This window comes from Peromyscus eremicus, unplaced genomic scaffold, assembly GCF_949786415.1.
Source record: "Peromyscus eremicus unplaced genomic scaffold, PerEre_H2_v1 PerEre#2#chr22_unloc_1, whole genome shotgun sequence".
In the NCBI taxonomy this organism is placed as follows: domain Eukaryota; kingdom Metazoa; phylum Chordata; class Mammalia; order Rodentia; family Cricetidae; genus Peromyscus; species Peromyscus eremicus.
In genome coordinates this window covers 3,474,390-3,486,784 of record NW_026734286.1, presented here as the reverse complement: position 1 = coordinate 3,486,784, position 12,395 = coordinate 3,474,390, and the positions used below count along the sequence as shown (strand labels likewise).

The 12,395-nt window shown below is 48.1% G+C and overlaps 1 protein-coding gene across 2 annotated transcripts; it reads right to left on the bottom strand.

Annotated features, from left to right (window-relative positions):
- Window positions 1–707: 707 nt before the first annotated feature.
- LOC131900524 (leukotriene-B4 omega-hydroxylase 3) lies at window positions 708–12,139 on the bottom strand. Of its 2 annotated transcripts, XM_059251771.1 has the most exons (13): window positions 11,942–12,139; window positions 9,298–9,401; window positions 8,149–8,192; window positions 6,606–6,659; window positions 6,391–6,518; window positions 6,114–6,235; window positions 4,175–4,445; window positions 3,099–3,165; window positions 2,784–2,913; window positions 1,650–1,783; window positions 1,509–1,573; window positions 1,255–1,337; window positions 708–885 (listed from the first exon to the last, which is right to left on the bottom strand). In XM_059251771.1, the coding sequence occupies exons 1-13, from the start codon at window positions 12,137–12,139 to the stop codon at window positions 708–710; spliced, it is 1,578 nt and encodes a 525-aa protein (XP_059107754.1). The 2 variants fall into 2 exon arrangements, with proteins under 2 accessions (XP_059107754.1, XP_059107755.1); XM_059251772.1 differs by lacking the exon at window positions 8,149–8,192 and having other exon boundaries at window positions 9,257–9,401.
- Window positions 12,140–12,395: the final 256 nt, after the last annotated feature.

Sequence of the window (12,395 nt, the reverse complement as noted above, 5' to 3'; positions counted from 1 at the left end):
GCTTTATCATTAAGCTAGCCCTACTGTGAGGGGCACCTCCAGATACAGCCCTTGTCCGTAGTGAAAAAGGAGTGGATTCCAACACCTCCAGTACCCATTAATTACCCGCAATCCTTTGCTTTCTTTCTAACTAGGGAAAAACCTGAAGACACCACTGCATAACACCCTAGAAGAGCCTAACACAATGACCCACAGATTGGTAGTATCAGTTTGCAAAGCCGAGGCAGAGCTTACTTTAAGACCAGGAGTTTGAGACTGCTCATGGTGACATAATGAGACCCTAACTTAGGGGGAAAAAAAGAAAAAAGACAATGAAAAAAAATGCCAGGCTTTAGATTGAATAAGCACAGTAATTTATGCCCACCTCTCCAGAAAAAATAATTCTGAGGTGAGAGAAGGCAGGTCTATCAGGTGATTAAAACGGGGGTCAAAGTAGTGGAAATGGAGCTGAAATTTAACCTCCTCTTGGCTTCCTACGTCCAGAGAGTAGTCCAGCTTGGCTGAAGGAGAATACACCTTCACTATAAAGGTCAATTAGAGAAAGGGTCTTTGGCTCAGACACCAGCCGGCCTCCCTCACCCACGCACTGGATCCGTAGCGACCCCTACTGGCGTTCAGTAAGGTTCGGGTATGGGTGACAGCTCTGTTTATTCTGGGATCCGCAGAGGTAGTTGGGTGGGTAGGGTGGTCCCAGGCCAGGTTTTGGGTCACTTTGTGCCCCCGCTCAACGGCTCCACCCGAAGCCACAGCCCGCCCTCTGCGCGCAGGATCAGCTCCGGCTGCCTGCGCGGCTCCTTCTTGTCCGGCAGGAGGCGGAAGCGCAGCAGGGTGAGCGCCAGCGCCACCTTCATCTCGCTCATGGCGAAAGTCTGTCCTATGCAGTTCCTGCAGGAGGGAGGAGTGGGGACTCTGACTGCGCCGGGACCCAGCTAGGCACCGTAGGACCCAATCTGACCCGGTCCCTGCAGCGCCTGATCAGCCAGAGGGGCAGGAGGGACCCGGATGCGCCTGGGACAGCGCTTGGGTATCCTGCTTCCCCGAAGCTCTTGCAGCCTCAGCTCCCCGTTCAAACCAGGGCGGGGCTCTGAGCACAGAGCAGCAGCCCTTCACCTTCCAACCCCTAGTCTGCAGACCTCAGCAAATAACCTGAGTAGAGGGCAGGAAGGAGACCCAGAACCCGACCGCCCCAATTCCCCACTATTTCCACTGCCAGCCCTAGACCCCACTCCGTTAACCCAAGCCCGCTGCCCTCACCTGGGCCCCGCTGAGAAGGGAATAAATGCCAGAGGTGACCTGTCTTTGATGTTTTCAGGGTCAAAGCGGAAGGGGTCATAGACCTGCAGAAGACATTGAGCCAAGGTAGATGAGTGACCTTCCAGTACAAGTAGGAGCAGAGTCCAGAGTGTTCTCGGGGAGGCGAGGTCTGATTTCCTAGATCAAAGCCACACCTCTTCCCCTAGTATCCCTACCACGCGATGTGGGAAAATAGGGGGTAAGACAGGCAGCACCTCAGGGTCCGGCCACACAGACGGGTTGTGATGAATCCCAAAGATGCTGATGAGGCAAACGACACCTGAGGGAGAAGAGGGGGCTGTACCGACAAGCCCGTGCTGCCTACCCTGGGCCCTCCTTCCCTGTCCTATGTGCACCTTTAGGGATGACCCGGCCATCTGGGAGCACAACGTCCTGGGTGCAGCATCGGGAGATGACAGGGACCGGGGGATGCAGCCTCAGACTCTCTTTGATGCACATGGTCAGGAAGGGCAGCTGGTTCAGGTCGTCCCTAGGGAAATCCTTTGAACTGTTACTCAAGAAGCAAGAGAGAGACTGGAAGCCCATGTGGATCAGTGAAATGTTTTCTCACAAAGGTGGACCAAATATGTGGTAACTGGAACAGTAGAGAATTAGGAAGTGTTCTAAATTGGGGCTGATTTCCTGCCAAGCTGGAGCCTTCTGACCAGTCCTTAGCCTGGTCCTTCCCTGGTCTCTGGAACCACAGTGGAGGTGAACAGAAAACAGGTGGGAAAGCCATTGTAGGAGGGATGAATGACCCAGGGGCCCTGGGCAGCACATAGACTGCCATTTTGTTTTATTTTATTGAGACAGAGACTCTCCACACAGCCTTGGCTACCTTGGAACTTGCCATGTAGACCAGGCTGACCAGGAACTCCGAGGGCCTTCTGTCTCCCGAGTACTGGGCTTAAAAGTGTGTGCCATTTTACGTGTGTGTGTGTGTGTGTGTGTGTGTGTGTGTGTGTGTGTGTATGAGTGCAGGTCAGGGCTTCAGATCCACTAGAACTGAGTTCCTGATGGTTGTGAGCTACCAGATGTGGATGCTGGGAACCAAACTTTTCAAGAGCAGGAAGTGCTTTTAGTAGCTAAGCCTTATCTCTAGCTCCAGCACACTTTAATGCCCAAATATCACCTATGAGTTCCTGAACATAGCACTACAGTAAGATCTAGGGCATAGGAGAAGAATAAACACTCATGGAAGAAAACATCTATTGGAAAGAAAAAAGACTAGGCGAAGTACTTTCACTGAACACATGCAAAATATCACCAACTTTTCCTTATCTCTGTTCTCTCAGTAACACATTTTTTTTTTCTGTTTCAAAGCCAACAGCTGCTTCCTTGCTAGCCAGCCTTGGTACCAGGTCTCTCCTCTGGGCTCACATTCTGTGCCCGTGAGCAAATATAGAAAAGTCATTAAAAGGAGTGACTCAACTCCTGCTTGAGGAGGAGAGCCAAGGAGAGAGGAATGTGCCAGGAAGACCTACACTCACCATTCAATCTCCTCAGGCTCTCGGTCCTTCAGCAGCTCCCGCACCTCCTGCCGGCAGCGCTCCTGGTATTCTGGGTGCTTTGCCAAGTTATACAGGATCCAGGAGAGCCCACTGGCTGTGGTGTCATGGCCTGAGGGACAGACAGGCACGGGTCTCTGCACTGCTTCAGCACTACTGAGTGGACAGCACCCACGTTATGAAGTCCAGGAAAGGATGGGAAAGGGAAAGGGTAGAACTGAAGGATTCCAGGTCCTCTCAGCGTCTCAAGATGGAGAAACTCATGCCTCCTCCCTAGTCCCACACTGGAACCCTCACCCTCAAACATGAAGGTGTCAGCCTCTGCTCTGATGTCCTCATCTGACAGCTCCTTTCCATCTTCATCCTGGAGACAAAGCAAGACCCGCGAAATCTCAGAAGTTCTGAAAATTTCTGTGTTTAAACTATGACATTTTCAAAAGTTCTATTGTTCAGCCAGAAGCGAAAGGCCACCCACCACTGCATATCTCTTGGCTATTACTATCGGTACAATCAGAACTTCCCAGGCTTTCTGCTGGTTATCCTGTTTCCTGTGTTGTTCACAGTTAGAAGAGTCAGCAACCCACACATAAATGTCACCATGTTTCTGCTTGAGAGGAATTTAGGAGAAACCAACAGTGACTTGATATGTAGGATGACTGTATGGCAACTTGCCTTGGGAATCAGAAGTAAATCTTTACTCCAAAGACTTCTTTCCATATTCAAAACTGCTAGATCCAGGGAACCTTAGCTTATCTGTTGAAACATGGTTTGCAATCTACAGACTTTGCCCTGGAGAGAACCTGTTTAACTCCAGAAGAAAGTTTTCTCTCTCTTTCCTTCCTCCTTTCCTCCCTCTCTCCCTCCGCCTCCCTCTTTGTTGACTATTTACCACCTTGAGGGGAACTAGATTCAGGTGTACTTGTTATTCTACATGAACCACAGATGACAATGCACTGCCCTTTCTCTGTGATGTAAACCCTGCAGCGCATACAGGTAAACACTTCATCTCCTGGAAAGGGGGAAAATGGAAAAGCCATTTCTGCATCCCATTCTGGCTGTGCCTGTTGCCATGACTAATTAAGGGCTGCTGTGATTATTGATTTGAAGCAGTTTCCGGCATGTGTGTGTGTACAGACATAAATGCCATACAGCGATGTATTAACCTGTAAAGTGCTCAGGCTTTTCACAGTTTCAGCCTTGGCAGTCTCCTGAAGTCTGTATTCCAGGATCATTGATAAAATTTGCCTATGCATGCCATGTCTCTCCCAACCCCACACACCCTGCATGGCTCCACAGTGCCCTCAGTATCAGGCTCATGTTATTTGACTTGACATTTGGCATCGATATTCATCCTGCTTCTTGGATAAGCTCACCTTGACCAACAGCAGCACATCAATGAAATCCAAAGTCTTGTTCTCAGCCTTGGACTTAAGGAAATCATCCAAACCCTGATCTGGGAGGGTGCAGCGCCTCTTCTGGATGACAGCATCAGTGAATTTATGCACCAGGTTGCAGGCCTTACGGAAGCACATCCCATCAGGGGTGAGATCGTACAGCAGGTCAATGTACAGCAGAGGCTGTTGGTGCCTTTTGGCCACTAAAGCACTGAGCTCCAAGATGGCAGCAATATATTCACTAGGCTTCCTTCAGGATTTGGACAAAGGAGACAGAAATTTAAAATACATGAATTTTGTGCTTCTTACCAGCAGCCAGGAGTATGGAGTAGCCAGGAACAGTTGGCCACAGAAGAAGAGTGGAATGAGCCCTGAGATTCAACTCTCAACAAACTCATCACATCTCTGTGAGCTGCCTCCATACCCGTAGGCCCCCAAACCACAGTGTGGACAGCTCTCAATACTGACTTGTTATGAAGACACTAGATGAGTCAACAGTGGCAACATTGATACTGATAGGTGAGCTTAACTCTGGGTCCTTTTGAAAAAGAATGAGGTCCAAGCTAGATAAAGAGTTTAAGGAAGGAGGTATCATCAGCTCTGCAACTTAGAATTAACTCCCTAAGGTGTGCGTGTATGTGTGTGTGTGTATATTCTTGAACTTTATTTATATATTATGTATTTATTTATTTAAAATTTTATATTTATTTAAATATTGCTATATTATTTATTTACATATTTTTGGTATATAATTTATTTATTTTGTTGGGCATGGCAGCACATGACTTTAATCCCAGCACCCTGGAGGCAGAGGCAGGTAGATCTCTGTGAGTTTGAGGTCAGCCTGGTCTACATAGTGAGTTTCAGGCCAGCTAAGGCTACATAGTGAGACCTTGTCTCAAAAAAAATATTTATTTTTATTTTATGTGTTTTGCCTGATGTATGTATATGTACACTGGTGTCCTTGAAGGGCAGAAGAATGTGTTGGGTCACCCAGAACTGGAGTTACAGATAGTTGTAAACTTCCATGTGGGTGCTAGGAATCAAACTTAGGTCTCTGCAAGTGTCAGTTCTCCAGCTCTCCTACAGAATATTCAAGGCCATAGAACTTCAAGATGTGGGGGCTAGGGAGGAATGTCTTAGGACATTAGGTATATTCTTTTTTTTTTTTTTTTAAAGATTTATTTATTTATTTATTTATTAATACATACAGTGTTCTGCCTACATGCCAGAAGAGGGCGCCAGATCTCATTACAGATGGCTGTGAGCCACCATGTGGTTGCTGGGAATCGAACTCATGACCTCTGGAAGAACAGCCGGTGCTCTTAACCGCTGAGCCATCTCTCCAGCCCTAGGTATATTCTTGATGGGGATAGTCTATCGGTCCACCTCTTTGTTTGTCTGTCTGTTTCTGGATGCTGTGAGGCGTCAGACTCTTTTAACAGGTGCTCCTGGCTGTGGTGTGCTGTTATTCAGGCTCAATGGAGCCGACCTACCATTGACTGAGGCTTCCGAAACCATGGGCCAGAATCAGCCTGCCCTCATTTCAAGCTCTCTCAAGTACTTTGCCACATGGTTGAAAATATGCCTAGCACAAGAAATATGACGAACACCTTCATAGTTTCCCCGGAACCATAGGCTAAAAGTACTCCTGCTTTACACTGGCCGTGTGATCCCTTGAATTTCATTTCTAACGTGCCTCCCCATTTCCTTTCCCACCAGTTCTGCTTGTCACCATCTCTGTAGCTTTACTGAAACAATCCTACCTCCTGGGAGGAAGAATCACTTTCTCCTTTCCCAGGTCTTTCAGAGTTGGTTCTGAACCATCTCCTCTAGGGAGGCCACTCTAGTCCTCCTGGTCAGTCCTCCCTCCTTTTGGTTTATGACCCAGGTTCTGAGGCCCAGAACAAGGACTCACTCCTGACAGTTGCTGTTAAAACTGAAGACACATTTTTGCAGACTGTCCAGAGTCATGAGGCTGACATGCTCAAACATGTCCAGGCGGGCGCTGCCTTTGGAGATCATGTGCTGCCATTTGGCCTGGCAGAAGGAGAGAGGACTGGGATTAGACCTTGGCTCCTTGAGACCCTGCCTAATCAAAACCCCTGACCCAGAACCAGCCTCTTCATCTTATGCTCCAACCACACAAAACCAGGAATAGCCAGGGTGTGGAAATGAGGGTTCCAGGGACTCACATGCATGATGTTGGTGCTGTCATTGAAAATCTTCACATACGGCTTCAGGATGTTGAAATGGAAGGCAGGTGTCAACATCCGCCGGTGGTGGCTCCACTTGTCACCAGCACTCAGCAGGAGCCCATCCCCTGATGGAGCAGCCATAGTATTAGGCAAGAGTAGACCTTTCCCTGACCCCTAAGGGTGTCCTTTGCCCCTCACCTCCAGATACTCACCCAGCCAAGGTTTCAGAAAGCTGTAGAATATCACGTCCTTGAGAGCAACTGCAGCTGACATGAACAAGGACATTTGGGGGTCATAGAGTGGGTGAAGGCAGACCATGGGAGGTGGGTGGGAATCCCTCCCAGGAGTCTGTCCTTCACCTCCAAAGTCCACATGCCATGAAGAGAACCAAGGACAGAGGAAGCAAAATGAAATTGAAAATGAGAGAAGACTAGACCAGGCAGCAGCAGTAGCAGCAGGTAAGACAAAGGTATGACCTGACATGCTACATTATGCTACAGCACCACTTCACATGGCTTCTACATAGTCTAACATGTTTGCCATACCTGATCCCATCACAACACTCTGTGACATTTAATGGAACCTAGGTCTCTGTCATCTAGGCACCCTAGGTGTCTGACATTTCCTGAACAGATATGGGACACATCACAAGGACACGTAAGGGTTAACCTGACACATAACTACCTTGACATCTTGACCCCTTATGCTATAACATGGACCGGAGATCATCTGACAGATCTCTGTGTATACCTCAGTCAAGCTGCTGACAAGATTTGAGAATGGTTATGCATGGCGGTTTGAATGAGAATGTCTCCGGCTAACGTACACGAATATTTGCTCTCCAGCTGGAAGCACTGTTTACGGAGGTTTAACAGGTGTTGCTTTGCTGGATGAAATGCCTCACTCGTGTCGGGTTTTTGAGAGTTCATAGACTGTAGCTACTCCTGGATTCCTCTTTCTTCTTTGTGTTTATGGTTGAGTATGTGATCTCTCAGTTTCCTACTCTTGTTACCATCGCCATGGTGGACTATCCCTCCAAAACCATAATCTAAAATAAACTCTTCCCTCTATGAGTTCCCTTGGTCATGGCATTTTATCACAGCAACAGAAAAGTTACTAAGGAATTGTGGTTCTTGTCATTTCCAACACTCAAGAGGTTAAATCAAGAAAATCCAGAGTTTGAGGCTAGCCTGGACTGAGCAGCAAAACAGTATCTCAAAAAAAGCAAAAGCTCCATTAATATACCAGATGTGGCCCGGATTGTAACCCACTGATCTCACCTGGAGGTTCTTAAAGTCTTGCCTTGGATACAACATAGATAAAGTATTCATCATTTCTCAGAAGGACCCTGGATCCCAGACATCAGATAGCCCTAAAGAGGGTCCAGAGATGAAATACAAGAAGGCCATCTCCAATAGCTTCTCAGAACCTGCCATGCCTCAAATATTCAGATCTGAAGTTAAGCCCAGACATGACCACTATCATGCATCTCAGTTGCAACAAATACAAATGCAAAAAAAAGAGATGGAAATGTAATGTAAACTTGCAACAGCTGTGACCACACAGATGCCATCACATAATTATGTTCACAAAATAAGCAACATGATCAGAAATAAGACAGGGTATGTCCAAGTAAGAAAAATGGGGGAGCATCAGGGCCACAACCCAACCTGCCTGCCTGATACACATTACATTATCAGCTAGAGGAATCACAGAGACCTCAGTTGTGGGCAAGCTGGAGCCAGTACAGTCCACATGGAGTAAGGAGCATGGACTTCATGAATGCAGGGTGGTTTGGACTGGGGAGGTGACTCAGTGGATACAAGCACTTGCCTCACAAGCCTGAGGACCAGAGTATGAATCCCCCAAACAAGATTTGGCAGCACGTCTGTAAGCCCAGTGTTCTTATGGTAAAATAGGAGCCAGATACAAGAGGGTCCTCCACCTGCCCCTGAAGCTTGAGGTCTACCCAACTCGTGTGCATATACTTGAGTAAACAATGAGAGACCCTGTCTCAAACAAGGTGGAAGTCAAGGATCGACACCCAAGTTGCCCTCTAACTTCCACACGTGTGCCATGACATACGCATGCCTGCATTCACATGCACAAACATGCCCTCCCACAAGTGTTTTAAAGAGTAAAGTGGCGTGGTTGGTTTAGATGCTCAAGTTCCAGGACATAACTGAAATAATTTGGCAGGCAGAGGGTGTCAGGCCCATGCCGGGCAAGGGACAGAGCTGTGGTGACTCTTCTTTTTCCCTTCTTAGCCTGGTGTGTCCCAAGATGGGAGGATGAGAATGCAGAAGAGGGCTAGACTGTGATGGGTGTCCTAGGGAGATTTCTGGGTCTTCACAAGACACCAACCAACATAAGGTGATCAACTAACTCAGCAGAGTTGGGTGGTTTGGAAATAACAGACCAGATTCTCTAACAGCCAGCCACCTGGCCCTGCCTTCAACATTCCTACTCGTGCCCACAGATATAGCTTGAACAACTCCTCCTCCAGGAAGCCTCTGCGTATAATTCTCACAGAGACCACACCTCTCCACTTAGCTGTCAGGGCCTCTCTCCCTCTGACAACACAAGGTTAGGGATGTCCCTGTCAAGTTCTATCTCAATAACTGACTTCCTCTAGGACAGGACCTTGGGTTGAAGACACCTGGAGACTGAGAGAAGTCCAGAACACCAAGATCCAGGTGAGTGCAGACAATAGAGTCATGTGGGAGCTGGTGAAACCATAAAGAGAAGAGAGAGACTGACAGAGAAGAAAGGAGGGACTGGACCACTGCAGGAGCTGAACAGAAGTATGTGGTTAGGGAGTGGAAGCCCTTAGATTCACATCACTACCAGCTCCCATGGGTACCTGAGGCATTGAGGACAGACCGGACGACGTCAGAGTGGCACAGAGTGATGACGGGGAACATTGGGCCCATCCACATCATAAAGCCCTGGGGGTAGGTGACTACCAACTGAGTCAGTGTCTTCATGCCCTGCTCTGTAGGAGTTACCTGCAAGCAATACAGGGACAGTCACCTCCTGAGTGGTTTATATCAGGGATCAAGTTGGCTGGGTTAAGAGATGCCCAGGTAGGGATGCTCATGACCTCTGGGTGTGTCTGTGATGGCGCTTCAAAAAGAATTATTATTTGCATCAGTAGACAGTGTGGACAATACCATCCAACCCACTGAAGATCTAGAGAGACTAGGCAGAGAAGGGGAAAAGTCAATCCCTTTTCCAGAGCTGGGGCACCCATCTTCTCCTGCCATCAGATATCAAAATTCTGGTCTTTGAGATGTTGAGCTCCAGTGTTGTGAGTCTTTCTCTGTCCCACCTACAAGCTCCCAAATCATAACACAGAGACTTATTATTAATTATGAAAGCTTGGCCAATAGCTTAGGCTTCTTTCTAACTAGCTCTTATAACTTAAATTAACCCATTTCTATCAATTTACTTTCTGCCTCGTGTCTTTATTGCCTCATCTCCTTAGTGCCCATCTATCTGCCTTGCTCTGCATCCCCTGGCGTTTCCTCCTTCTTCCCAGTGTCCTCTCTGCATCCAAATCCTGCCTAGCTATTGATATTCAGATTTTTTTGTTTGTTTGTTTGTTTGTTTGTTTTTGAGACAGGGTTTCTCTGTGTTGAAGCTCTGGCTGTCCTGGAACTCACGTTGTAGACCAAGCTGGCCTTGAAATCATAGAGATCCACCTGCCTCTGCCTCTCGAGTGCTGAGATTAAAGATATGCACCACCACCACTTGGTGGCCATTCAGCATTTTATTAAACCAATCTGAGTGATACATCTTCACAGTGTACAAAAGGATTATTCCACACACCCCTGGGTTCTCATATTGTTGTTCCAAGACTGAGTTGCTCACAGCCCAGATTCCTGTTTGCAGATGGCATACTGAGGTACTCCTCCATCTCCATAAAGACATAAGCCAATTTCCATAATGCAATGTACCCCCTCTCTCTTCTACCCTGCTTTACATATATGTATAGATATGTATGTGTGTATACATAACTGTATATGCGTGATCATTGCTGCAGAATGATGTCTTTGTCAAAGACAGACTGCACAGACTTATCTGTTATGGCTGCAATGAAGCTAAAGAATCTCTGTTGCCTATTATTTTCCTTATACATTTCTATGTTTAGATACATTCAGATGCATAAATACCATGATATAACAAATCACCTACAATATTGAGGATAGCATCGTGATGTCCAGATTTGTATAGCAGAAAAATAATTGGTACCATATAGTCTAGGTGTACAGTGAACTACACCTAGTAGATTTGTGTCAGTAGACTCTGAGGTCAGCACAATGCACAATGACAATACCACTTTTGGACAAATTTCTCAGAATGTCCTCATCACTTCTCCATCTCTCTCTCTCTCTCTCTCTCTCTCTCTCTCTCTCTCTCTCTCTCTGTGTGTGTGTGTGTGTGTGTGTGTATGTGTATACTATTTGTTCCACTTCTCCAGAAAACTGTAGCTAAGTCTCTTTCCCAGGAGCATTAGAGGTCCCTTCTGCAGCCTCTGGTAATGACACAGCTTCTGTCATAAGTAATACCTGTGTCTTGATTTTGCAGGGATGAAGGGAACCCTTGCCTCTTTCTGTTTTGTTCCTTCCAGAGCCAAGCCCAAGACCCAAGTGTCCACTCCAGACCCAGTAGACAAGTTAGGATATGTACCTATGACCTTTCATGTCCTGGCTGGTCTACAAGGTCTCCAGTTCGTCCCCTGGACAAAGGGCCACACACCAGAGACCTCTAGCCTTATCAGGCTCCAGGGGAGCAGGAGTGACCTCTATGCCTCCATTAGGATAGCAGCTCCCACCCACCAACACCAGATGCCCACCAGCCTCGGAGCATTGGGAACCTCTGTGCACAGCCCACACTGAGCCATTTGCAAGTGAAGCAGCTGGGGTAAGCCACCTAAATGGGAGATCAGATGGGAGTCAAAGTCCAAAGTGTGGGGTGAAGGGTGGGGTCAAGGAAGGTCCATAGCGGGGGAGTGGGCAAAGGATGGGGTCAAGGAAGGTCCATGGGAGGGTGGGTGGACAGTTTTTATCCAGGTAGCACAACAGGGCCCACTGGTCTATCTTAGGGAAAAAGAGCACGATAAGGAGGAAGTGGCCCAGGAAGGGAGGTAGGGAGTCAGCCTGCAGCTTGGCTGTAGCCAGCTGTGCCCTGCCTGTGTGCAGTTAGGGACAGAGATCAAAGATCAATACTAGAGAACTGTAGGACAGAGATGGGCTCACACAAAGAAACTGCCGCAGTCCCCGGGAGGCCTCAAGTCCAACAAGCAGACACTGAGGAAATGTCGGGGTCTTCACTCTGTGTCTCCCACCCTGAGAACTCAGTATCCTTCAGTGTGGGGAAGAGAGTTGGAAATGCCAGAGCAGACTGGGGTGGGAGCACAGAGAGGTGAGAAGGGAAGGCATACCCAAAACCAGCAGCTAACCCACCCCATCAGTCTGAGCCCCGTTCCTGGCCCCCAAAAGACCATCCACTCTGACACCCCCACCCATCCTGATGCCACACTTACCATGCCCACATGGCCCATAAGCCAGTTCTGTTTGGGGGGCTGAGGGAAACCACGGAGGCGACGGTAGTTCCCATAGGCAGCATAGATCTGGGTCAGAATTCGGGCCAGGAGCCAGAGGGCCCCAACCAGCAGCAGGAGCTGCCATGGGGAGGCCACCTCAGGCCACAGTCCCAGGGAGGACAGACTCAGCTGTGACATCCTGCTGGGTGGATAAATGACCAGTGAGTAACTGAGGACTAGGAAAGGGGCAGGGTTCTCCAGAGACACTGGACAGAGGACAGAGCAGGAAGGAGGAGTGAGATCCCGGGAAATGCAGGGGAAGAGTCTATAAGAGCAGACAAGGAAATGAGGAGGGGAAGGAGGAGCACGGGGATGAAGGGGAGGACCAGAGCTAGCAAAACATAGGGGAGGAGAGAGGTTGATCTGGAGTCAAGACCTCCCGAAATTATGCAAA

Bases quoted from the DNA above. Each gene is read 5' to 3' on its own strand.
- LOC131900524 (XM_059251771.1), bottom strand. From the start codon at position 12,139: ATGTCACAGCTGAGTCTGTCCTCCCTGGGACTGTGGCCTGAGGTGGCC. The intron at 4,446-6,113 runs GTGAGTCCTTGT...CAAATCCTGAAG, and splicing joins TTTAACAGCAACTGTCAGGA to GAAGCCTAGTGAATATATTG. The intron at 3,166-4,174 runs GTGAGCTTATCC...CTTTGTCTCCAG, and splicing joins ATGTGCTGCTGTTGGTCAAG to GATGAAGATGGAAAGGAGCT.